Here is a 24,196-nt window from a genome sequence, read left to right as displayed (position 1 = left end):
CGATCTTGTCATTTTATTTCATCCAAATCCAATGTCTTTATTTAAAAATGGCATGCAACATAAATTAACATCATTCCTTGCTTCTGACGTCACGGTTTCAACATGGCCGCCGCGACTACTCAGCAGCCTTAAGGTTAATTAACGATAGACCAAATAATTAACAAATACCCATTATGTAATACTGTTATTGCAAAGGACAATGAAATTAGTCTCATCAAGCTCATAAAATATTCTACTATTTGACAGCGCTCGCAGTCTTATCGGCAATTATCTAGCGTGCATCGGAATACAGGTTAGAATCCGGAATGTTCTGTATAACTCGTAAGGTTAGGATAGTGTGTCTCTAATAGTCAATGCAAACAACGTGAATCTAATGGCCAATGTAAAATGTTACTCTTTAGTCGTTCCAGAAGCGTCTATAAATATCATCTTGTGCAAGATTTATCGAATGGTGAAACAGATTTGCTTTGAGTATACTTATCCAATATAAATGTTTTATCCTGAAATCTTAACGTGTACGTTTTCATCTAGTACATTAGGGCATTTTGTCTGGTTCAGCCGGCAGCAAGTAAGAAATACATACAGCTCGTGGTACGTCAACAATGGCGTCCTGCGAAGATAGGTAGATATATCCTGGAATCTCGTCTTAATCGAGTAGCGGTAGACGTAACAAATATGATCCGTGGATGAGACGTGCCTCACCGGGTCTCTAAGCAATGTAACTTTATGCACAATAATTTTATATAACAATCTAAGCAGGACAACTTGTCTCTGCACTTTTCCTTGCAAGCACATGCTTCTAAGCTTTCGTGCAAAATCGTGTGGGCTAATCATTTCTATATATATATATATATATATATATATATATATATATATATATATTACTAAACTGCTAACTTGAAAAAGTGGCCCCCAATTTCGATGTGTTATTGGGTCATCTAAAAAATATCCGCGGTTTTTTGTTACTAGATGGTGTTGATGGTCAACACATCTAGTGACAAAAAACCGCGGATACTTTTTAGATGACCCAATATTATACGCATGCGTTGAGAATCGCTCCGCGTGACCGCGTGAGTATATCTGCACATGCGCACACATCAGCACATTATTTTGACAGGTTAATCTATTTAACATTATTAAAACCATCGAATACTTATTTTCATAATCCAGCTATTATAACTTATTCTAATTTATAAGAAATTGAATAAGATCGTATCTTTTTATACACGTTTATTAATATTCAATTGTCTTCCCAATATCATTATCTTGAACTCTTTCTCTTCCAAAAGAAACAACATTTTTCACTATGTGATCACATCACTTTCTCTTCAAAAAGAAACAATATTTTTCTCTATAAGATCATCCCACTTCCTTAAGGTTATACATTTAGCATGTGAATAATTGATATAAAACAGCCATTCTGCATTCCTTTGGGTATATTCGTGACGCATGCGCAGAACTATATAATATCGGGGTCCAATTCACATAAGCTTGTCCTAAGGAGTTAGCAATCTAGTAGTATATATAAAAGTCTGTGGGGCCAACAGCGATCTAGAGAGAGGGAAATCCCAATAGCAAGTGACCGCGCCACGCACCGTGGACATGCAGCACCGCACAAGCGATGTACGCGTAAGCTATTCACGTTCTTACTTCGAAGTTAAATTCTACTACTTGTTAAAATGAAAAAAATATTTTACAATTAAAATTTAGAAATTAAATGTATTTTTTATATATGTATGAGAAGAGGTTTAACAATTTTCAGTCAAATATATGTATGTTAAAAATGATCGCGAAAACGTTTATATAATGAGATACAGTTTGATAAATTTATTTATTTATTCAGCGTTTTCTTGAAATTATATCATTGTTTATTATTCACGTATAATTTCCTTCATTAATGATTGGATGTATTGTATGCCAAGTGCTAGAAATAAAAATTATTCTCTGTATGTTAATGCTAACATTAAGATCACAGAGAGGGGGGGGAAGGCAGGAGAGAGAGAAGGGGAAAGAGATGGAGAGAGAGAGAGGGAGGGAAGGAGAGAGAGAGAGAGAGAGAGAGAGAGAGAGAGAGAGAGCGAGAGAGATCGGACATGTATCTGTCTGAACATTTTCACAAAACTTTATTCGTTTATATTATTATTAATATCAAATCCTTATTAAAATCTTTAAATGTACAATTAAATTATAATATCGTAACAGAAACAAACATTTGAAATTAATAACATTAAATCTTGTATATAAGTGTCCGGACATAGGTACTTGTCTAGAAATTTTTTTTTGGAACGTTTGCCTCACAGCATATGTTTAAATTTTATATAATAGTATAATGTTTACGTTTTATTTAAATAAATAATTACGTACCTTAATTGTTTTCACTAATCAATACGTGCAAATATCAATACATTCAAAGTTCTACATCCAATTAAAACTTTGTTTTGTATTATTTCATTGTCGTGCTATATATTACAGTAAAGTAGGATACTGCTGTAGTTACAAGCTATTAAAAAATATTTTAATCTTAATATTACAAACGTTAAGTTTTGATTATTACAATCAGTGTTATGTAAAATAGAGTTTTTAAATATTCATTAAATACAATAAATACATTCTCTCCAAGAGAAAAAAAGATAAGATCAATTTTTTTTCGTAGACAATTAGTTTACTGCACTGAAAATCCCATTTGATGGAATCAATTAATCTATTAGTTCAATTTGGCAAACAAATTTTTGATTAATGCAAAAAAATAAGTTAAAGCAAAAATTTGGTTATTGTAACATTTTACTTGTGCTATCAGAAACGAGTGAGATATTACAATGAAATTTTTTGCTTCATTTAAAAATTAATTTATTGCATCAATCAAGAATTTATGTGTCCATATTGAAAAAAAAAGTTATTTTAATATAGACAAAATATTAGTTAATTCAATGAATTGGGATTCTCAGAATATCATCAAAAGTGTTTATATTACCGTAGAAAATCCCTCTAGAGATGTTACATAAATATGTCCAATTGTTAGGGTGTAAGTTTTCAAAGAATTTTGCATCACAAACAAAAGTAGTTTTTGCATTGATAATGGAGCTAAATACCACAATGTATTATTCCTAAAAACAAAAAAAATTTAGATTTTGCATTATTTATAACAGTTATTCTTGTCTATAATTATGCATTCAAATTATAACAAATTTTAATTCTTTACTCATTAAAAGTGTAATAAATATTACAACTACACAATATGATTCAAATATAATTTTAAATGAAATTTAGATCGATAAGAATAAATCAAATAAGAAAAAAAATTTGATTTTAGATCAAAGCGGAGTGTTACTTGATGTTAATATGCAGATGTGCTGTGAATATTACATAACATTTTGCTAATATATATATTTCAATTCTATAAACTAGATGCCAATTCCGATTTATCGGCAGAGAAAGTTCGAAATATTAATATATTTGAAGATTTACAAATCCAGCCGATCTTGGTTGTTACTATTTACTATTTGTCAACGATTAAGGTACAATGAGATAATTTGAATAATTTCAAACGTTTTAAATAATTTCTCATAAAATAATAATTTTATCGTTACTTTAAATATGTAGCAGGAAACTTACATGTTTAAGGAATATTTACCCAAAACTTGAGGCGTAATGCCATTATCCAATTTCCCAATACAATTTTAATAAAGCTCAATTTTGAGGGACAGTTTGGATATCTTAAAGTAATTTGAATAATATTGAAAATGAATATTGAAAAAACAATAAAAATCAAATTCGATATTAAAATACTTAAACGTATCCATAATTTGATCCTGTTTATATACTGTCTACATAGATTTCATAAAAACTTAAGAAAGCAGGATATATTCTTATAACTAAACTATAATAACAACCGAAATTCTCTACCTATTTAGTTTAATATAAATTCTCCACAGACTTCTAGATACAAAGATATCTCTTCAAACCTACTTGAATATGTAGACTCATATAAAACATGACTCAAATTTTTTTGAAATTTTTATAAACGCTTACTATTATCCAAATTTCCCTGCTATTTTAATTACCCCGCCGTACCCGAATTCGTTGAAGTTTAAGATGTTTAAACGGAAAAATTCACCGCAATTTCAAATTTTCCAATACATACACACACGCATGCGCGCGCGTGTACATAACCGCACACAGCATCTATGAATACTTATACATCGTTATTATATATATTATACATCTGCAGACACGGTAGTGTCTCGTATGGATACGTGAGCATACAAATGCTTTTTTAGACAAACGTACAAACAGATCTCATAAAAAAGACTTTTAAATGCTACTAACTCAGCAACCAACCATGGAAGTATTTTATCCAAGAAATTTTTGATCGGAGATGCAAGAACTACAACAATTGCAAAAATCAAATTGACTAAAAATAATTTCTTCATATAAATCGTGGGAGATCCTTTGCATAAGAACATATCAAGCATCAAGACCTGCTTTTTCACCAAAAATAAGATTCTTTCTCTCATTACATAAAATAATTTGTAATGAAATATTTATGTAAACATTATACTAAAATAACAATGATTCTTCAAATATAATTAATTTAATATAAAACAACAAATTATTTAATACATTCAATTCAGTGAAGTGAATCCTTGAGAGTTAGGTCGATTTTTATATATTCCAATAATGGATACATTATAACAATTATGAGGTAGAGACACTAGCTTTTCCTTATATAATTAATTTTTAATTGTGTGATTATATTTGTAAGATATGTGATTATATGTGTAATAAATTAGAACTTGAAGAAACATATCATTGATTAAAAAAAAATATCATATAATATGGACATTAAATTTTTCAAAAAAATTAATATGTTTCGTCCATTTATAATTAGACTTGTAATTTATACGGTACTTACGCGGCATTAAATATTTCTGCGTAATGATCAATAACTGATTGTCCAACAAAATTAGGTACAAACATGACTACAATATGACATGTTACTATAAAGATGCAGAATGATATTTCGGACAACTCATTTAATAATATTAATGCATTAAGTAACTATAAGAATACATTATATTATTATTTATACGGTTTCATTTATATACAAGGTACAAATTCACTACTATAAAAATTGAACTAAATGTAAAATGTACAAAATGTATTACATCCAAAAGAGTTACTTACTCTAAAAAGACTGCAACTTAATGATATTACGCTTATTATCAGTAGAGCGAAACACCATTTATTCATAATATTCAAAAAGAATGTAGAAAACCTTCAATAACAAAAAAAAATCTAATTCATACCTTTGAGTTTAAATATATGAGGGCATTATATAACATGCTTTTTTAAATTAAAATCAATATTTGTCATATATAGATAATAGATCATAAAAGCTAAGAGTAAATTAAATAAAAAACTACTAACTGAGCAGATTTTCTATGAATATGAACAGCACGAATAATTTTCTGATACATCACATGTGTTCTCCGATAAGCAGGAATTTGAAGTGTATGTTTAGTCACTGTATTTTCGATAATGTTACTGCAATCAATTTGCACATAATCAACAATTCAAGATAGATTTTATGCGCATAATTGAAATACGCTTACCTAGCGATTTTAAAAGTTGCGCAACAATGCCTGAAAAATGCCAATGATAATGTTCCAGTTCCAGTTACTGTTAACAGTCCAATTACCATTACTATGATTTCATGTATTAAATAAATATAAAAATACTGTTCCTGGTCAATAAAAAATTCGAAGTCCATCCTTATTTGACGTGGTCGTGATTTATTCATCGGTACGACAGCGTCAAGGACAACTGGTGTTAATTCAACAATTACAGTAAACAATATAATAAATGCGATGCAAACTAGAAATGTAAAAAAAAACAAAACGTCATGCAATTTTATTTAATTATCACAAGTAAAGTATATAAAAAAGAGGGATATATATTGAAAATTATATATTAATTAATTTATATAAATTATATATTAATTTATTTTATAATTTACTTACAACCTAGAATTAATGATACAAGGCGATTTTCGATGGCGTATTTCTCTAGTATTCTAATTTCACTTTCATCTTCGAATGAATTCCAGTCCAATTTTATTTGTTCTAACAAATATTTCATCTAGCATTTAAATAATTAATTCTTCCAAAATTCCTTTTATTTACGAAAATTAAAATTCTTGATGATAAACTTTGACATAAATATAAAATAACAAGAAATACTTACTTCTTTAGAATTAAAATAATAAGAGTTGTGCATTATAATACCACACATAGTCATTAAAATACATGGAAGTTGTTTAAAAGTAAATTCCAAGTTACATGTTGTTCTTAGGAAAATCGTAAACTGTAACATAATAATATGTATATGATACAACATACGAATTTAGAATGACTCGAAGAAGCGTTAGTGTAAGCAAAAAGAACCAAGAAATACCTGGGATAAAAGAACGAAATAATATGTGCTAAGGAAAAGCACTGTTTGCACTTGCATAATCGGCGTTTGGTAAGGCCATAAACCAATCGCTGTCAACATAATTCGATAAATATTATAGTAACGCTCACCAGAAAAAGCCATCTTACTTAGCGGTCGGAATAAGTTTGCGAATCAAAATATCGCGAATGTATTCTGAATAATATGATATTACGGACCGTACTGAACACTTTTTTATTTTCCGTAAAACATCTCTTATAAGCATAAAAAAATATGTGGTACTACGATATAATTTAGTAATTTTCTATAATTACGCAATAAGAACAAAAAATGCTATAATTCCATCAATAGTCGTTCTTAATGTACTATATAATTTGAAATAATGATACATTATATTATACATAAAATTATTTTGTGACAGTTGCCACTCACTTGTCAGTGTTATAAGAAAATATACATTTTATTTCGTTCTTATAGTTTGGACCGGCGCAGTCGACGTAACTTAATGCGAGAGTGTTCACAGTGTGACAAACAATAGACAAATAAATTTTATGTTAAAACGGTTGAAGATCTTATCTTATAAAATAAAATATTAGATATTTAACATTTCAAAAGTAATAATCTGCTTTCATAAGGTGTTACATGTGTCATACGCATTTTATGAATTTTCTTTTTTGTAAAAATTGGCGTTGTTTACTGTTATAGGATTCGGATGTGATCATGAGGTACACGTAGGGTATTGCTGTTCGCGAATGAATTGAGTGCTTACCGAAATGGGATAATAACATTTTGACTAGCATGCTGCTTACTTATAATACTCTAAACGCGCTGGAGTTTTCCGTGCGCCCCGTGATCGAATCGAATCAAATTCTATTGAATACTTTACTTAGGATAAAAAAATGTTCTAATGTAAGACATACTCTGTTTTAAAATATCATTGTTTATTATGGTGATAGTGATTTCAGTAATATCTAATAAATATCTAATTTTAATGTATCAAATATATAATAATATATATTCTTTCATTATTATTTTGTAAATTATCTTCAAAATCATCTTCAGAATATAAGTCTCAGAATAAATCTCTTATGAGTCAATTTTAAGCACGCATTTTAGAAATTTCTTTTATAATATTTCTTTTATAATATTTTTAATATTTTTAAATGTAACATAGCCATACGAAAGTAAAATTACACAGAAAGAAGTCATACGCAGTAAAATATTTATTATATTAAAAATGAAAAATTAACTTTTTATAAGATAATTCCATTTGTGGGGTTTTAAGAAATCGTTACAACAGAAAGTTTAATAAAATGATGCTTGACGTGCAGTAAACAATTATAATACCTTAAATATAACACACACACACACACACAATATATATATATATATATATATATATATATATATATAGAGAGAGAGAGAGAGAGAGAGATTGTTATAACATGTAAATGACAATATTCCAATTTAGATACTTCAATATTTCTATTTGTGCATTTTGGAGATTTATATTTTCATTTTTATGTGTTTTTAAGTTTAATTAAATTCTACTAGCTAAAATGAAAGAAATATTTTATAGTTAATATTTAGAAATATATTAAATCAAATATTTTCTTTACATATAAGAAGTGGTTTAACAATTTTCAGTTACATATATGTTGAAAATAATCGCGAAAACATTTATGTAATGAGATACACTTTTATTTGTTGATCCAATGTTCTCTTGAATAAATTATATCATTGTTTATTACTCATGTATAATTTCCGTTTGGATATATTATATGCCAAGTGCTAGAAATAAAAATTATTCTCGGCATGTTAATGCTAATATTAAGCTTTCAGTGACTGAACATGTACCTATGTCTGAACATTTACACAAAACTTTATTTGTTTATATTATTATTAATCTTAAATGCTTTTTAAATCTTTAAATATACAATTACATTATAATATTGTAACAGAAAGAGACATTTAAAATTAATAATATTAAATCTTGTGTGTATGTGTCCGGACACAGGTACTTGTCTAATCATTGGAACGATTATCTCACAGTATATGTTTGCATAATAGTATGACGTTTATGTTTTATTTAAATAATTAATTACGTACCTTAATTGTTTTCACTAACCAATACGTGCAAATATCAATACATTTCAAGTTCTATATCCAATTAAAACTTTTATTTTGTATTATTTCATTGTCGTGGTATATATTACAGTAAAATAGGATATTGCAGTAGTTATAAGCTAAAAAAAATATTTTAATCTTCATATAAACAAACGTTAAATTTTGATTATTATAAATAATATTATGCAAAATTGTATTTTTAAATACTCATTAAATACAATAAATACATTCTCTGAGAGAAAAAAAGCCAAGAATAAATTTTTTTTCTTAGATAATTAGTTTACTGCACTAAAAATCCCATTTAGAGTCAACCAATTTTTTAGATTGGTAGAGTCAACTAATTTTTTGATTGAATTTGGCAAACAAATTTTTGATTGATTCAAAAAAATAATTTAATTAAAACAAAAAATTTGATTATTGTTCAATTAAAAATTAAATTATTGCATCAATCAAAAATATATTTCTCCATATTAAAAGAAGAGTTGTTTTAAAATGAATAAAACATTAGTTAATTCAACTAAATGAGATTCTCAGTGTGCATCACTAAAAGTATTTATATTACCGTAGAAAATCCCTCTAGAGATGTTACATAAATATGTCCAACTGTTAGGGTGTAAGCTTTCAAAGAATTTTGCATCACAAATAAAAGTAATTTTTGCATTGATAATGGAGCTAAATACCACATTGTGTTATATCTAAAAAAAAGTAAATTTTACATGATTTATAATATACAGTCATGTTTGTGTATCTATAATTGTGCATTCAAATTATATAAAAAGCTTTCCAATTCTTTTACACTCATTAAAAGTGTAATAAATATTACACAATTATACAAATATTACAAATATTTCAAATATGAAATAATTTTAAATAAAATTTAGATTGATAAATTAAATAAGAGAAAAACATTTTATTTTAGATCAAAGCGGACATTATGCTTGATGTTCATATGTAAATGTGCTGCAAATATTCTATAAAATTTTGGCAATATATATTTCAATTCCATAAACTACATGCCAATTCCGTTTATCACATACGAAACGCAATTACTAACGGATAGAGAAAATAACATTACAAATTACATTAACCGTTAATTTAAAAATGACGCTAATAAGTATCTTAAAATACTGCAAAGGACTTATTGCGAAAAATATTAGTTGTGTGGAAATTTGAAACTAAAGAGATCGCTTTATATGTACGTTTTAAGAATTCGATTATCGCATGTGGAGATATTTGCAATAACAATAAAATTAAAATATGTAATTGTTTATAAATGTCTCTTTTTCAAGGAGAAATGTGTAAATAATTGTAAGTGAAATTTAAACTAATAAAAAGAAAAAGAATTCTATTTTTGATCAAAGCGGATCGCGATGCTTACCTATATAGAATGAAAAAATAAAATTGCAAAGAGGAATGTCAATGGTACATGAAGGATTCTGGCTCAGATAGTTGGAACCTCACAAATCGATGAATTACTTTAGAGTATGATGAAACACTATGTTTAATTTTTTTATTGGCAGAGAAAATTCGAAATGTCAATGTTTGAAGGTTTACAAATCCAACCGATCTTGGTCGTTATTATTTACGATTCATCAATGATTAGGGTACAGCCGCATAATTCGAATAATTTCAAACGTTTTAAACAATTTCTCGAAAAATAATAATTTTATCGTTACTTAAATATGTAGCACTAATTTGTTTCGCCCATTTATAATTGGACTTGCATTTTATATGATACTTACGCGGCATTAAATATTTCTGCGTAATGATCAATAACTGATTGTCCAACAAAATTAGTTACAAACATGACTATAAAATGACATCCTACTATACCAATGCACAATGTTATTTCGGACAATTCATTTAACAATATTAATGCATTAAGTAACTATAAAAATATATTATATTATTACAAACTGTAGAAATCAAAGCCTTACACGGTCTAGTTGGATCTTGTATGATTCTTGAGACCTCGGTCTAAAGGCTCAGGACGCTTGCACGGAATGCAAGAGATCCGAGTTCGACTCCTGGCTGAGATAATATTTTTCGCAACAAGAATTAATTATTTACAGATTATAATATGTTCATCAACATTATTAAGATCGTTTCGAAGATGCGAATTGCGTCAAATATTTGATGCTAGTTAATTTAACTCGTGATAATACTGCGGTAGTTTAGTAGAGTTAGCGTTTTCAAAGACCAAAAAATAATTTCGGCGCGCGTTTCTGGGGACACCATACGTAGTATATAAATTCACGCAAGAATCATACAAGCATTTAAGATCCAGCTAGATCGTGTAAAACTTTGATTTCTACAATTTGTGTTATCACATATACGATCCTATAATATGTTATATTAATTATATTATTATTCATACGTTTCGATTTATATACAAGGTACAAATTCATATCTATGAAAATTGAACTGAATGTAAAATGTAAAAAATGTATTACAATAGCACATACAATAGCATTACTTACTCGAAAAAGGCTGCAACTTAAAGATATTACGCTTATTATCATTAGAGCGAAATACCATTTGTTCATTATATTCAAAAAGAATGTGGAAAACCTTCAATAACAAAGAAAAATCTGATTCATACTATTGATTCCAAATATGAAAGCATTATATAATATGCTTTTCTAAATTAAAATTAATATTTCTCATAATAGATCTTAAAAGCTAAGAGTAAATTAAACAAAGACTAACTGAACAGATTTTCTATGAATATGAACAGCACGAATAATTTTTTGATACATCACATGCGTTCTTCGATAAGCAGGAATTTGAAGTGTATGTTTAGTCACTGCATTTTCGATAATGTTACTGCAATCAATTTGCACATAATCAACAATTCAAGATAGATTTTTTGCGCAAAATTGAAAGCTACGCTTACCTAGCGATTCTAAAAGTTGCGCAACAATGCCTAAAAAATGCCAACGATAATGTTCCGGTTGCAAGTACTGTTAATACTCCAATTAGCATTGCCATGATTTCATGTATTAAATAAATATAAAAATATTGTTCCTGGTCAATAAAAAATTCGAAGTCCATCCTTATTTTACGTGGTCGAGATTTGTTCATAGGTACGACAGCGTCAAGGACAACTGGTGTTAATTCAATAATTACAATCAAAAACATACTAAATGCGCCGGAAACTGGAAATATAAAAAATATCAAAACATACAGTTAGTTTAATTATCATAAGTAAAATATTTAAAAAAGATAGGTATATATATATTAAAAATTATATTTATATTATAATTTACTTAATTATATTTATTTTATAATTTACTTACAACATAGAATTAATAATACAAAGCGATTTTCAATAGCGTATTTCTCTAATATTCTAATTTCACTTTCATCTTCGAATGAATTCCAGTCCAATTTTATTTGTTTTAACAAATATTTCATCTAGCATTTAAATAATTATTTCTTCTAAATTTTCTTTTATTTGCGGGAATTAAAATTCTCGGCATAAATAGACTTTGCCATAATTATAAAATTGTAAGGAATACTTACTTCTTTAGAATTAAAATAATAAGAATTATAAGTTATAGTACAGAACATAGTTATGAAAATACATGGAAGTTCTTTAAAAGTAAATTCCAAGTTGCATGTTGTTCTTAGAAAAGTCGTAAACTGTTACATATAAACATAAAAAAAAATACAACATATGAATTTAGAATTACTCAAAGAAGCATTAATGGAAGCGAAAAAGACCGAGAAATACCTGAGATAAAAGAATGAAATAATATGCACCAAGGAAAAATACTGCTTGCACTTGCATAATAATTGACGTTTGATAAGGCCACAAACCAATCGCTGTCAACATAATTCGATAAATATTGTAATAACGTTCACCAGAAAAAGCCATTTTATTTAGCAGACGGAATAAGTTTGCGAATCAAAATATCGTGGATGTATTCTGAATAATATCGTACTACGAAGCGTACTGAACACTTTTTTATTTTCGTAAAACACCTCTTATAAGCATAAAAAAATATGTCGTACGACGATATAATTTAGTAATTTTCTATAATTACGCAGTAAGAACAAGAAATGCTATAATTCCATCAATAGTCGTTTTTAATGTAGCATATAATTTGAAATAATGGTATATTACATTATACACAATTATTTTATGGCAGTTGTTATAAGAAAATATACATCTTATTTCGTTCTTGTAGTTTGCACCGGCGCAGTTTGACATAACTTAGTGCGAGTGTTCATAGTGTGACAAACTCTAGTGGACGAACAAATTCTACGTTAAAGCGATTGAAGGTACCTTATAGTGTAAAACATTAGATTTTTAGCATTTCAAAAGAAATAATCTGTTTTCATAACGTTTACATGTCTCTTATGTATTTTATTGGTTTTTTTTTTTTAAGTCGATGATGTTTATTACTGTAGGATTCGGATGATCATGAGGCATATGTAGGTGTTCGCGAGTGAGTTGAGTGCTTGCCAAAGTGAGATAACAACATTTCGACTAACATGTGGCCTACTTATCTAGAAACACGATAGTGTCTCAGCGCTAAGAATGGCACGAGCCACTGCCTCCTTTACGCGAATCGGCGAGTTGCCGTCAGATCGAGATTATCGGATCACAATAACGGTAATCCCGATCGAGTTTTAAGTAGTATAATCGATAGCTCCGATTGTATTATATGTGCTTATATTTTTTGGTCATTAAATAGTTTAGCACAACTAACTCAAAAATCAATAAAATTAGATTTATTCGACGCGTTTTTGTATAAAATGAAAGAATCTGGTCAAAATAAGTGTCGCTCTGCCCCGCAAACCGAGATATTAAGCGTTAAAGTTGACAACTATTGAAGTTAGGAAATTTGTCGCCGAGATAAAATGAGATCTATAATTGTACTGTTCTACATGAATTTTGGCTTTTCACGCAAAGCAACTCTCACCCACCCTTCCCTCCCCCTGCAAAGGAGCGCACGATTTTTATAATTGTTGTTGTTAAGGTTAGAAAATCTGTAGACAGTGGGGTGTATTTTTGGGTTTCCTTTTGGATATAACTTATTTTTTAATAAAAGAAGATGGAAACGAAATTATACTCTTTATTTGTTGTAAGCTAGAAGGTGATGACAAAGCGATTTATTCGATCTTCATTTGTTTATAACTTAATATTTAATAAAAGAAGATCGGATGAAAACGAAATTACGCTGGTAATTGTTAACTAATTGTTAGATGTAGATTAGGTTATTTTCATATTAGATTTATTTTCATATTACTGTTTTCATAATGCACATTTTCAATTTCACAGTTTTCGTCACTGATAAAATTTTCGCTTTCTGTCTTTGTGTTACTGCTTCATGATGTTGCATAGTCTGCATTTTCATTTATTATCAAAATATATACAGTGCGTTCAAAAAGTTCCGGGACTACACAAAAAAATACTAAAATACTGAAAAAAACTTTTAATTATTTAATTTTCAACATATATCCCTCCCCTCTCTACACATAAAGTAGATTATTTATATAAACTCTGGAACGTCCTCTCGAAATGTTCCAAAGGAATACTGTTGAGAATCATCGTCACATTCTTCTGAATCAACTCCGTCCTCAAAATGCTTACCTTTCAAAGCCGCTTGGAGAACAATATGAAATCTGCCGGGGCAAGATCAGATGTTTTGTAAAAATTTAAGGTTTTATATCAGTCCAGTCCACAAAATTTTGCGCAACTGCTGCTTTTGTTCCGGTGTTAAAAAATGTGGAACGAATTTCGCGCATACCTTTTGCTTTCGTTAAATGTTATGTACAATACTGTGTACAATACACTACCTACATTAATATTAACTTGTTCAGCCATCATTTTGATGCTTAGTCCGATTTTCGGTCCGATTTTCGGTCGAGCGCACGTTTAACATTTTCCTCTGATGTGCTCGTTGATGGTCGCCTTTCTCTTGGATCATCCTCAAGCGACTCACGCCCACTTTTAAAACGGGAAAACTCAAACACCTTATTATACTTAAATACTCATCACTATATGCGGTTTACATCATTTGAAATGTTTCTGAAGCAGTTTTTCCACATTTAAAACAAAATTTTTTTTTTAGCAGCTCTTTGTTCCATTCTTTACACAGTGACAACAGGTCAGAACACAAAAACGGTCGTTTAGCTAAACACCGCACATGAACGCCCAAGTTACATAAATAATACACTCTATAGAGCAAACTTCAAATTAAAATTTTCGACGTTTGGTGGAGAGATAGACTACTTGTAAGTGTTTTAAAAATTCAGTCCCGGAACTTTTTGAACGCATTGTGTATATATCAATAAATTATTTGTCTCTTGCAACAAATTAAAAGTTATTAGATATTAATAGATACATTAAATAATATAAATGCAGTTATGCCATTTTATGTTTTAAATGTACTTATTAGCATTTTCTGATTTGAATGAATAAAATGCTTGATGAGATGCACACAATTTTTTTACGTATTTTTTGTATCTTTTGCGTATTCGTGTTACCAAACATGTTTCATTATCATTTGCATCCATGGTTGCGTTTAGCAGACTCGCAACTGTTTCGGAGCGAATTCAACGGATCCGCTTCGGAACAGTTGAACGCAATCTATTCGATATTTAATACTATTATAGGTATTAATAGTACTTATATCGCCTATTTTTTAAATTAATCTACACAACATTTTTTAAATTTAGAAAAAGCTCGTTTTTTTGAGATTATAATTTCTAAAAACTTCAAGAGAAAAACTTTTTATGGAAATAATAGGGACGAAGAAATCCGATTCCTTTCAGAATTACCCGAGAAAAATCTTAAAGAGCGCCTTCTGTTTTGTTGCCAATCAGGCAAAGATCGAGAATTCTATAATATATTAGCCCATATTCTATTATTTTCCGATCAGGCAAGTGTCAGGAATTCTATATTATGGCATATCCTACTCTTTCCCGCTCAGGCATTAGTCATGTATTCCCGATTTAATTTCTGCTCGGGAAATGACCGTCGTTTTGACGTTTTATCGAGTAATTATAGCTTTAATTCACCTTTAAAACTTATTACATAAAAATTATTTCATAAAAAAAGGATCAATAAGGGCCAATTTTGGCTTTCTCCAAATTTCGTACAAACACATGAAAATCTATTTCTTGAAGTCAATTATAAGGTAAATTGTTTATAAAGACGTGCGTCACTACAAAATGCGTGATATCAGTACAAACTTATCTTTTTGAAAAAGATAAAAAAAGACTCTAAGAATACGTGCTTTTTGAATAAAACCTAAGTATCCAACTTAATTAATAGTAGTTTTAATTTTTCTTCAAAGATATTCTTTATTGAAGGTCTGTTTATTCCAACCTAAGTAATGGTAACTTTAATTCTCTGTCAAAAATTATTATTCTTCGAAAAAAATTAATGTATCAAATGAAAAATTAAAACGCAGATGCTACAATTTTAACTAATCAAGTTAAATTCTATCAAATTAAAAAGTAAAAGACAAATGGTTTCTTATTTTTATTTAACTCTAATAATACGTATCATTCGTAAAAGAATTTGGTATTAACAATTGGCGCCAAGTTAAATTCCATGTAATTCGGATATCAAATTAAATAAATAATATTATCCATAAATGTAATTAATTAATGTAATTAATCTTGTTTCTTTATATCATGCCAAATTAAATAAATAATGAATATTAATCTAATGATATGTATCATTTGTACAAAAGATTTGATATCAATAACTGTGGCGTCAAGTTAAATTGTACCATCAAAAGTAAAACTAAATGATACTATTTTTATTATTTACTTCTAAATACTATCTTTAATTTTTGTACAGTGAAACCTAAGTATACGTATTACTAAAGGATCTCTTCCTATTCCAACCCAAATTTAAATTCCTCTCAAATGAAATTATTATATCGCAATTCATTCAAAGACATTTTTCTCTTCCAACTAAGGTAGTGATTATTTAATTCTCCTTAAAAACATTGTACAAAACATTATCACAAAATCGCGTTATCGTGCTTAATTCAAGTGTTACCACAAAAAATTAAAGAATTAACCGTATAAAATGAAAAAATTTAATTTAAACAGAAAAATTAAAACATAAAAACACTTGGCGATACAGTTTAATAAAATTTATTTCTTGATTCAGTGTTCTCTTGAATAAATTACATCATTGTTTATTACTGATATATAATTTCCGTTTGCATGTATATTATATATCAAGTGCTGGAAATAAAACTTATTTTTGCATGTCAATGCTAATATTAAAGTAAACGTCCTAGAGAGTGATCGGACATGTATCTATGTCTCAACATTTACACAAAATATTATTTGTTTATATTATTAATCTGAAATGCTTTCTACAATTTTTAAATGCTTTAATAAATACTTTAAATACAATTAAATTATAATATTGTAACAGAAAAAACATTTGAAATTAATAATTCTTTTAAGATTAAATCTTGTGTGCAAGTGTCCGCACATAAGTACTTGTCTAGTCATTCTGTTGGGGAACATTTACCTTACAGCACATAATTAAATTTTCTATAACGATATGACGTTTATGTTTTGTTTAAATAAATAATTATATACCTAGAAATCCTTAATTATCTTCACTAATCAATGCGTGCAAGTATCACTACATTCAAAATTCTATATCCAATTAAATTTATTTTGTTTCTTATTATTTCATTGTTGTGGTATATATTACAGTAAAGTAGGATATTGCTGTAGTTATAAGCTAAAAAAATATTTTAATCTCCATATTATGTTTTGATTATTGCAAACAGTGTTACATAAAATTGTGTTTTTAAATATTTATTAAATATAATAAATACATTCTCTCTAAGAGAAAAAAAGATAAGATAAATTTTTTTCCTAAACAATTAGTGCACTGAAAATTCCATTTGGAGTCAACTAATCTTTTGGTTAAATTTAGCAAATAAATTTTTGATTGATGCAAAAAAATAATTTAATTAAACCAAGAAATTTGGTTATTGTAACATTTTACTTGTGCTATCAGAAACGAGTGAGATATTACAATAATCAAATTTTTTGCTTCAATTAAAAATTAATTTATTGTATCATTCAAGAATTTATGTGCTCATATGAACAAAAAAACTTGTTTTAATATAGACGAAATATTAGTTAATTCAATGAAATGGGATTTTCAGTGTATCACTAAAAGTATTTATATTACCGTAGAAAATCCCTCTAGAGAAAATACGTAAATGTGTCCAATTGTTAGAGTGTTAGCTTTCAGAGAATTTTGCATCACAAACAAAAGTAATTTTTGTATTGATAATGGAGCTAAATACCACATTGTGTTATACCTAAAAAAAAGTAGATTTTACATGATTTATAACAGTCATGTTTGTGTATCTATAATTGTGCATTCAAATTATATAAAAAACTTTTCAATTCTTTTACACTCATTAGAAGTGTAATAAATATTACAATTATACAAAGTTTCAAATATGAAATAATTTTAAATAAAATTTAGATAAATCAAATAACAGAAAATAATTTTATTTTAGATTAAAGCGGACATTAGCTTAATATATTAATTTCATATGTAAATGTGCTGCAAATATTCTACAAAATTTTGGAAAAATATATATTTCAATTCTATAAACTATATGCCAATTCTGTTTATCACATAGGAGACATCCGCAATTACTAATGGATAGAGAAAATAACATTACAAATTACATTGATCGTTAATTTAAAAATCACGCTAATTAGCATCTTAAAATACTGCAAAGGACTTATTGCGAAAAATATTAGTTGTGTGGAAATTTGGAACTAAAGAGATCGCTTTATATGTGCGTTTTAAGAATTCGATTACCTCATGTGGAGATATTTGCAATAAAATTAAAATATGTAATTGTTTATAAATGTCTCTTTTTCAAGGAGAAATGTGTAAATAATTGTAAATGAAATTTAAACTAATAAAAAGAAAAAGAATTCTATTTTTGATCAAAGCGGATCGCGATGCTTATCTATAGAATGAAAAAATAAAATTGCAAAGAGGAATGCCAACAAGGAATGCAACAGTACATGAAGGATTCTGGCTCTGATAGTTGGAATCTCACAAATCGATGAATTACTTTAAAGTATGATGAAACACTTTGTTTTATTCTTTATCGGCAAAGAAAATTTAAAATGTCAATATTTGAAGATTTACAAATCCAACCGATCTTGGTCGTTATTATTTACGATTTGTCAATGATTAGAGTACAACCGGATAATTTGAATAATTTCAAACGTTTTAAACAATTTCTCAAAAAATAATAATTTTATCGTTACTTTGAATATGTAGCACTAATTTGTTTCGCCCATTTAATTGGACTTGTATTTTATACGATACTTACGCGGCATTAAATATTTCTGCGTAATGGTCAATAACTGATTGTCCAACAAAATTAGTTACAAACATGACTATAAAATGAAATCCTACTACACCAATGCAAAATGTTATTTCGGACAACTCATTTAACAATATTAATGCATTAAATAACTATAAAAACATATTATATTATTACATATTATATTATTACAAACTGTAGAAATCAAGCCTTATACGGTCTAATCGGTCTTAAATGTTTGTACGATTTTTGAGTTCTCTATCTCAGTAGTCTAAAGACTTAGGACGCTCGCACAGAATGCAAGAGATCCGAGTTCGACTTCCGGCTGAGGAATAAATATTTTTCGCAACAAGAATTAATTATTTATAGATTTTAATATGTTCATCAATATTATTAAGATCGTTTCGAAGATGCGAATTGAATCAAATATTTGATGTTAGTTAATTTAACTCGTGATAATACTGCGGTAGTTTAGTAGAGTTAGCGTTTTCAAAACCGAAAAATCATTTCGGCGCGCGTTTTTGGGGACAACATACGTAGTATATAAATTCATACAAGAATCATACAAGCATTTAAGATCCAGCTAGATCGTAAGGCTTTGATTTCTACAGTTTGTGTTATCACATATACGGTCCTATAATATGTTATATTTATTATTATTTATACGTTTTATATACAACGATTTATATATAATACAAGGTATGAATTCATATCTATGAAAAAATTGAACTGAATGTAAAATGTAAAAAATGTATTAAACATACAAAAGCATTACTTACTCGAAAAAGGCTGCAACTTAAAGATATTACGCTTATTATCGTTAGAGCGGAATACCATTTTTCCATTATATTAAAAAAGAATGTAGAAAACCTTGAATAACAAAGAAAAATCTGATTCATACTATTGAATCCAAATATGAAAGCATTATATAATATGCTTTTCTAAATTAAAATTAATATTTGTCATAATAGACCTTAAATGCTAACAGTAAATTAAACAAACTAACTGAGCAGATTTTCTATGAATATGAACAGCACGAATAATTTTCTGATACATCACATGTGTTCTTCGATAAGCAGGAATTTGAAGTGTATGTTTAGTCACTGTACTTTCGATAATGTTACTGCAATCAATTTGCACATAATCAACAATTCAAGATAGATTTTTTGAGCAAAATTGAAAGCTACGCTTACCTAGCGATTTTAAAAGTTGCGCAATAATGTCTAAAAAATGCCAACGATAATGTTCCGGTTGCAAGTACTGTTAATATTTCAATTAGTATTGCCATGATTTCGTGTATTAAATAAATATAAAAATACTGTTCCTGGTCAATAAAAAATTCGAAGTCCATCGTTATTTTACGTGGTCGAGATTTGTTCATAGGTACGACAGCGTCAAGGACGACTGGTGTTAATTCAATAATTACAATAAAAAACATACCAAATGCGTTGGAAACTGGAAATGTAAAAAATATCAATATATCACATAATTTTATTTAATTATCATAAGTAAAGTATTTAAAAAAGATAGGTATATATATTAAAAATTATAATTATATAATTTATTTTATAATTTACTTACAACATATAATTAATAATATAAACCGATTTTCAATAGCGTATTTCTCTAATATTCTAATTTCACTTTCATCTTCGAATGAATTCCAGTCCAATTTTATTTGTTTTAACAAATATTTCATCTAGCATTTAAATAATTATTTTTTCCAAAATTCCTTTTATTTGCGGAAATTAAAATTCTCGGCATAAATAGACTTCGCCATAATTATAAAATTAAAAGAAAGAGTACTTACTTCTTTAGAATTAAAATAATAAGAGTTATAAATTATAGTACAGAACATAGTTATGAAAATACAAGGAAGTTCTTTATAAGTAAATTCCAAGTTGCACGTTGTTCTTAGGAAAGTCATAAACTGTAACATATAAACATAAAAAGAAAAATACAATATATGAATTTAGAATTACTCAAAGAAGCATTAGTGTAAGCGATAAGGATCGAGAAATACCTGGGATAAAAGAATGAAATAATATGCACCAATGAAAAATACTGTTTGCACTTGCATAATAATTGACGTTTGATAAGGCCACAAACCAATCGTTGTCAACATAATTCGATAAATGTTGTAATAACGTTCACCAGAAAAAGCCATCTTATTTAGCAGACGGAATAAGTTTGCGAATCGAAATAACGGATATATTCTGAACAATATCGTATCACGAAGCGTACAGAACATTTTTTTTTATTTTCCAGAACATCTCTTGTAGATACAAAAAATTTTGTGGCATGACGATAGAATTTAGTAATTTTCTATAATTACGCAATAAGAACAAGAAATGCTATAATTCCATCAATAGTCATTTTTAATGTAACATATAATTGAAATAATGGTATATTATATTACATACAATTATTTTACGGCAGTGTTGTCAGTGTTATAAGAAAATATGCATTTCATTTCGTTCTTGTAATTTGGACCGGCGCAGTTTGACATAACTTAGTGCGAGTGTTCACAGTGTGACAAACTCCAGTGGACAAACAAATTCTACGTTAAAGCGATTGAAGATACCTTACAGTGTAAAACATTAGATTTTTAGCATTTCAAAAGAAATAATCTGCTTTCATAACGTTTACATGTATGCATTTTATTGGTTTTTATTTTAAAGTCAGTGATGTTTACTACTGTAGGATTCGGATATGATCATGAGGCATATGTAGGTGTTCGCGAGTGAGTTGAGTGCTTGCCGAAGTAAAATAACAACATTTCGACTAGCATGTGGTCTACTTATCTAGAGTAACGATAATGTCTCGGCGCTAAGAATGGCACGAGCCACTGCCTTCTTTATGCGAACAGATCGAGGGATGCGTCAGATCGAGATTATCGGATCACAATAACGGTAGTCCCGATCGAGTTTTAAGTAATATATTTAATCGATAGCTCTGATTATATTATACGTGCTTTTATTTTTTGGTAATTAAACAGTTTAGCACAACTAACTCAAAAATCAATAAAATTAGACTTATTCGAAGCGTTTTTGTATAAAATGAAAGAATCTGGCCAAAAAAAGTGTCTCTCTCTGCCCCGCAAACCGAGATATTAAGCGTTAAAGTTGACAACTATTGAAGTTAGGAAATCTGTTGCAGAGGCAAAATGAGATCTATAATTGTACTATTCTACATGAATTTCGTCTTTTCACGCGAAGCAACTCTCACCCTCCCTTTCCGCCCCCTGCAAAGGACCGCACGATTTTTATAATTGTACTGTTGTTGTTAAGATTAGAAAATCTGTTTTGTAGACAGTGGGGTGTATATGCTAGTGCTTATTGGTTCATGGCGGTGGCTACGCCGATACACTGTTATTTGATAACTAAGTTAGAAAATGATAAACACAAAGTATTTATTCGATATCGATCTCCTTTTGGATATAACTTATTTTTTAATAAAAGAAGAACGGAAACGAAATTATACTCTTTCTTATTTGTTCACTAAGCTAGAAGATGATGACAAAGCGATTTATTCGATCTTCATTTGTTTATAACTTAATATTTAACAAAAGAAGATCGGATGAAAACGAAATTACGCTGGTAATTGTTAACTAATTGTTAGATGTAGATTAGGTTATTTTCATATTAGATTTATTTTCATATTACTGTTTTCATAATGCACATTTTCTATTTCACAGTTTTCGTCACTGATAAAATTTTCGCTTTCTGTCTTTGTGTTACTGCTTCATGATGTTGCATAGTCTGCATTTTCATTTATTGCCAAAATATATACAGTGCGTTCAAAAAGTTCCGGGACTACATAAAAAAAAACTAAAATACTGAAAAAAACTTTTAATTATTTAATTTTTTACATATATCCCTCTCCTTTCTACACATGAAGTAGATTATTTATACAAGCTCTGGAACGTCCTCTCGAAGTGCTGCAAAGAAATACTGTTGAGAATCGTCATCACATTCTTATGAATCGACTCCACGTCCTCAAAACGCTTACTTTTTAAAGCCGCTTGGGGAACAATATGAAATCTGCCGCGGCAAGATCAGATGTTTTGTAAAAATTCAAGATTCGTATCCACTCCACAAAATTTAGCGCAACTGCTGCTTTTGTTTCGGTGTTAAAAAATGCGGGACGAATTTCGCGCACATCTTTTGCTTTCGTTAAATGTGTACGATATTGTGTATATTATCTATACTAATATCAACTTGTTCAGCCATCATTTTGATGCTTAGTCGTCGATTTTCGGTCGAGCGCACATTTTTCTCCGAAGTGCTCGTTTTTTTCTTGGATCATCCTCAAGCGACTCACGCCCACTTTTAAAACGGGAAAACTCAAACACCTTGTTATGACTCAAACATTCATCACTATATGCGGTTTACCTAAAGAGAAGGTAAATTGTTTATAAAGACGTGCGTCATTACAAAGTGCGTGATATCAGTACAAACTTACCTTTTTGAAAAAGATAAAAAAAGACTCTAAGAATATACGTGCTTTTTGAATAAAACCTAAGTATCCAACTTAATTAATAGTAGTTTTAATTTTTCTTCAAAGATATTCTTTATTGAAGGTCTGTTTATTCCAACCTAAGTAATGGTAACTTTAATTCTCTGTCAAAAATTATTATTCTTCGAAAAAAATTAATGTATCAAATGAAAAATTAAAACGCAGATGCTACAATTTTAACTAATCAAGTTAAATTCTATCAAATTAAAAAGTAAAAGACAAATGGTCTCTTTTTATTTAACTCTAATAATACGTATCATTCGTAAAAGAATTTGGTATTAACAATTGGCGCCAAGTTAAATTCCATGTAATTCGGATATCAAATTAAATAAATAATATTATCCATAAATGTAATTAATTAATGTAATTAATCTTGTTTCTTTATATCATGCCAAATTAAATAAATAATGAATATTAATCTAATGATATGTATCATTTGTACAAAAGATTTGATATCAATAACTGTGGCGTCAAGTTAAATTGTACCATCAAAATAAAAAGTAAAACTAAATGATACTATTTTTATTATTTACTTCTAAATACTATCTTTAATTTTTGTACAGTGAAACCTAAGTATACGTATTATTAAAGGATCTCTTCCTATTCCAATCCAAATTTAAATTCCTCTCAAATGAAATTATTATATCGCAATTCATTCAAAGACATTTTTCTCTTCCAACTAAGGTAGTGATTATTTAATTCTCCTTAAAAACATTGTACAAAACATTATCACAAAATCGCGT

At 28.3% G+C, this 24,196-nt stretch overlaps 4 protein-coding genes across 18 annotated transcripts in view; 1 reads left to right on the top strand and 3 right to left on the bottom strand.

Moving 5' to 3' along the window:
- The window catches only part of LOC105150032 (uncharacterized), a 211,953-nt gene that overhangs the window by 68,368 nt on the left and 119,389 nt on the right, over positions 1 to 24,196 (top strand). For all 7 annotated transcript variants that reach the window (XR_015544480.1, XR_015544479.1, XR_015544476.1 and 4 more), the window contains exons 4-5: positions 12,771 to 12,864; positions 12,972 to 13,198. The gene's annotated coding sequence lies outside the window, so the exon portion shown is untranslated. The remainder of the gene's footprint in view (positions 1 to 12,770; positions 12,865 to 12,971; positions 13,199 to 24,196) is intronic.
- LOC147910222 (uncharacterized) lies at positions 8 to 8,633 on the bottom strand. 6 transcript variants are annotated; one of them, XR_015544467.1, is made up of 10 exons: positions 6,454 to 7,739; positions 6,244 to 6,363; positions 6,021 to 6,138; positions 5,613 to 5,874; positions 5,428 to 5,544; positions 5,185 to 5,275; positions 4,913 to 5,058; positions 2,972 to 3,104; positions 2,365 to 2,500; positions 8 to 610 (listed from the first exon to the last, which is right to left on the bottom strand). XR_015544467.1 is itself a non-coding variant. In XM_087404309.1 (9 exons), the coding sequence occupies exons 3-9, from the start codon at positions 6,136 to 6,138 to the stop codon at positions 2,444 to 2,446; spliced, it is 924 nt and encodes a 307-aa protein (XP_087260435.1). In that variant the 5' UTR covers positions 6,139 to 6,171; positions 6,244 to 6,363; positions 8,560 to 8,633; the 3' UTR covers positions 2,097 to 2,443. The 6 variants fall into 6 exon arrangements, 3 of the variants coding, with proteins under 3 accessions (XP_087260435.1, XP_087260434.1, XP_087260433.1); XR_015544466.1 differs by lacking the exon at positions 8 to 610 and adding an exon at positions 1,298 to 1,924; XR_015544468.1 differs by lacking the exon at positions 8 to 610 and adding an exon at positions 2,097 to 2,266.
- LOC147910221 (uncharacterized) lies at positions 7,956 to 12,978 on the bottom strand. The gene is made up of 10 exons (XM_087404306.1): positions 12,314 to 12,978; positions 12,103 to 12,222; positions 11,877 to 11,994; positions 11,474 to 11,735; positions 11,287 to 11,403; positions 11,058 to 11,148; positions 10,320 to 10,465; positions 9,140 to 9,272; positions 8,560 to 8,696; positions 7,956 to 8,241 (listed from the first exon to the last, which is right to left on the bottom strand). Exons 1-9 carry the CDS (start codon positions 12,455 to 12,457, stop codon positions 8,640 to 8,642), a joined length of 1,188 nt encoding a protein of 395 aa, XP_087260432.1. The 5' UTR covers positions 12,458 to 12,978; the 3' UTR covers positions 7,956 to 8,241; positions 8,560 to 8,639.
- On the bottom strand, positions 16,686 to 21,772 carry LOC147910220 (uncharacterized). 4 transcript variants are annotated; one of them, XR_015544458.1, is made up of 10 exons: positions 20,959 to 21,772; positions 20,746 to 20,865; positions 20,517 to 20,634; positions 20,129 to 20,390; positions 19,942 to 20,058; positions 19,715 to 19,805; positions 18,942 to 19,087; positions 17,768 to 17,900; positions 17,161 to 17,308; positions 16,686 to 16,806 (listed from the first exon to the last, which is right to left on the bottom strand). XR_015544458.1 is itself a non-coding variant. In XM_087404245.1 (9 exons), exons 1-9 carry the CDS (start codon positions 21,184 to 21,186, stop codon positions 17,252 to 17,254), a joined length of 1,272 nt encoding a protein of 423 aa, XP_087260371.1. In that variant the 5' UTR covers positions 21,187 to 21,772; the 3' UTR covers positions 16,686 to 17,251. The 4 variants fall into 4 exon arrangements, 2 of the variants coding, with proteins under 2 accessions (XP_087260371.1, XP_087260372.1); XR_015544457.1 differs by having other exon boundaries at positions 16,686 to 16,794; XM_087404245.1 differs by having other exon boundaries at positions 16,686 to 17,308.

Source organism: Acromyrmex echinatior, chromosome 3, assembly GCF_024713525.1.
Source record: "Acromyrmex echinatior isolate Ae372 chromosome 3, ASM2471352v2, whole genome shotgun sequence".
Taxonomy (NCBI): Eukaryota; Metazoa; Arthropoda; class Insecta; order Hymenoptera; family Formicidae; genus Acromyrmex; species Acromyrmex echinatior.
Note: the sequence above shows the minus strand (reverse complement) of the source record. Positions and strands in the feature narration are given on the sequence as shown.

Excerpts from the sequence above, each read along its gene's own strand:
- LOC147910221 (XM_087404306.1), bottom strand. The coding sequence starts at position 12,457 with ATGGCTTTTTCTGGTGAACGTTATTACAATATTTATCGAATTATGTTG. Across the intron at positions 11,404-11,473 it reads GCAACTTTTAGAATCGCTAG|TAACATTATCGAAAATGCAG; the intron begins GTAAGCGTAGCT and ends AATTGATTGCAG. Across the intron at positions 9,273-10,319 it reads GCAGAAATATTTAATGCCGC|ATATAACACAATGTGGTATT; the intron begins GTAAGTATCATA and ends ACTTTTTTTTAG.
- LOC147910220 (XM_087404245.1), bottom strand. The coding sequence starts at position 21,186 with ATGTTCTGTACGCTTCGTGATACGATATTGTTCAGAATATATCCGTTA. Across the intron at positions 20,059-20,128 it reads GCAACTTTTAAAATCGCTAG|TAACATTATCGAAAGTACAG; the intron begins GTAAGCGTAGCT and ends AATTGATTGCAG. Across the intron at positions 19,088-19,714 it reads TAAGTTGCAGCCTTTTTCGA|TTATTTAATGCATTAATATT; the intron begins GTAAGTAATGCT and ends ATGTTTTTATAG.
- LOC147910222 (XM_087404307.1), bottom strand. The coding sequence starts at position 6,594 with ATGGCTTTTTCTGGTGAGCGTTACTATAATATTTATCGAATTATGTTG. Across the intron at positions 6,364-6,453 it reads ATTTCGTTCTTTTATCCCAG|TTTACGATTTTCCTAAGAAC; the intron begins GTATTTCTTGGT and ends ATTATGTTACAG. Across the intron at positions 5,545-5,612 it reads GCAACTTTTAAAATCGCTAG|TAACATTATCGAAAATACAG; the intron begins GTAAGCGTATTT and ends AATTGATTGCAG.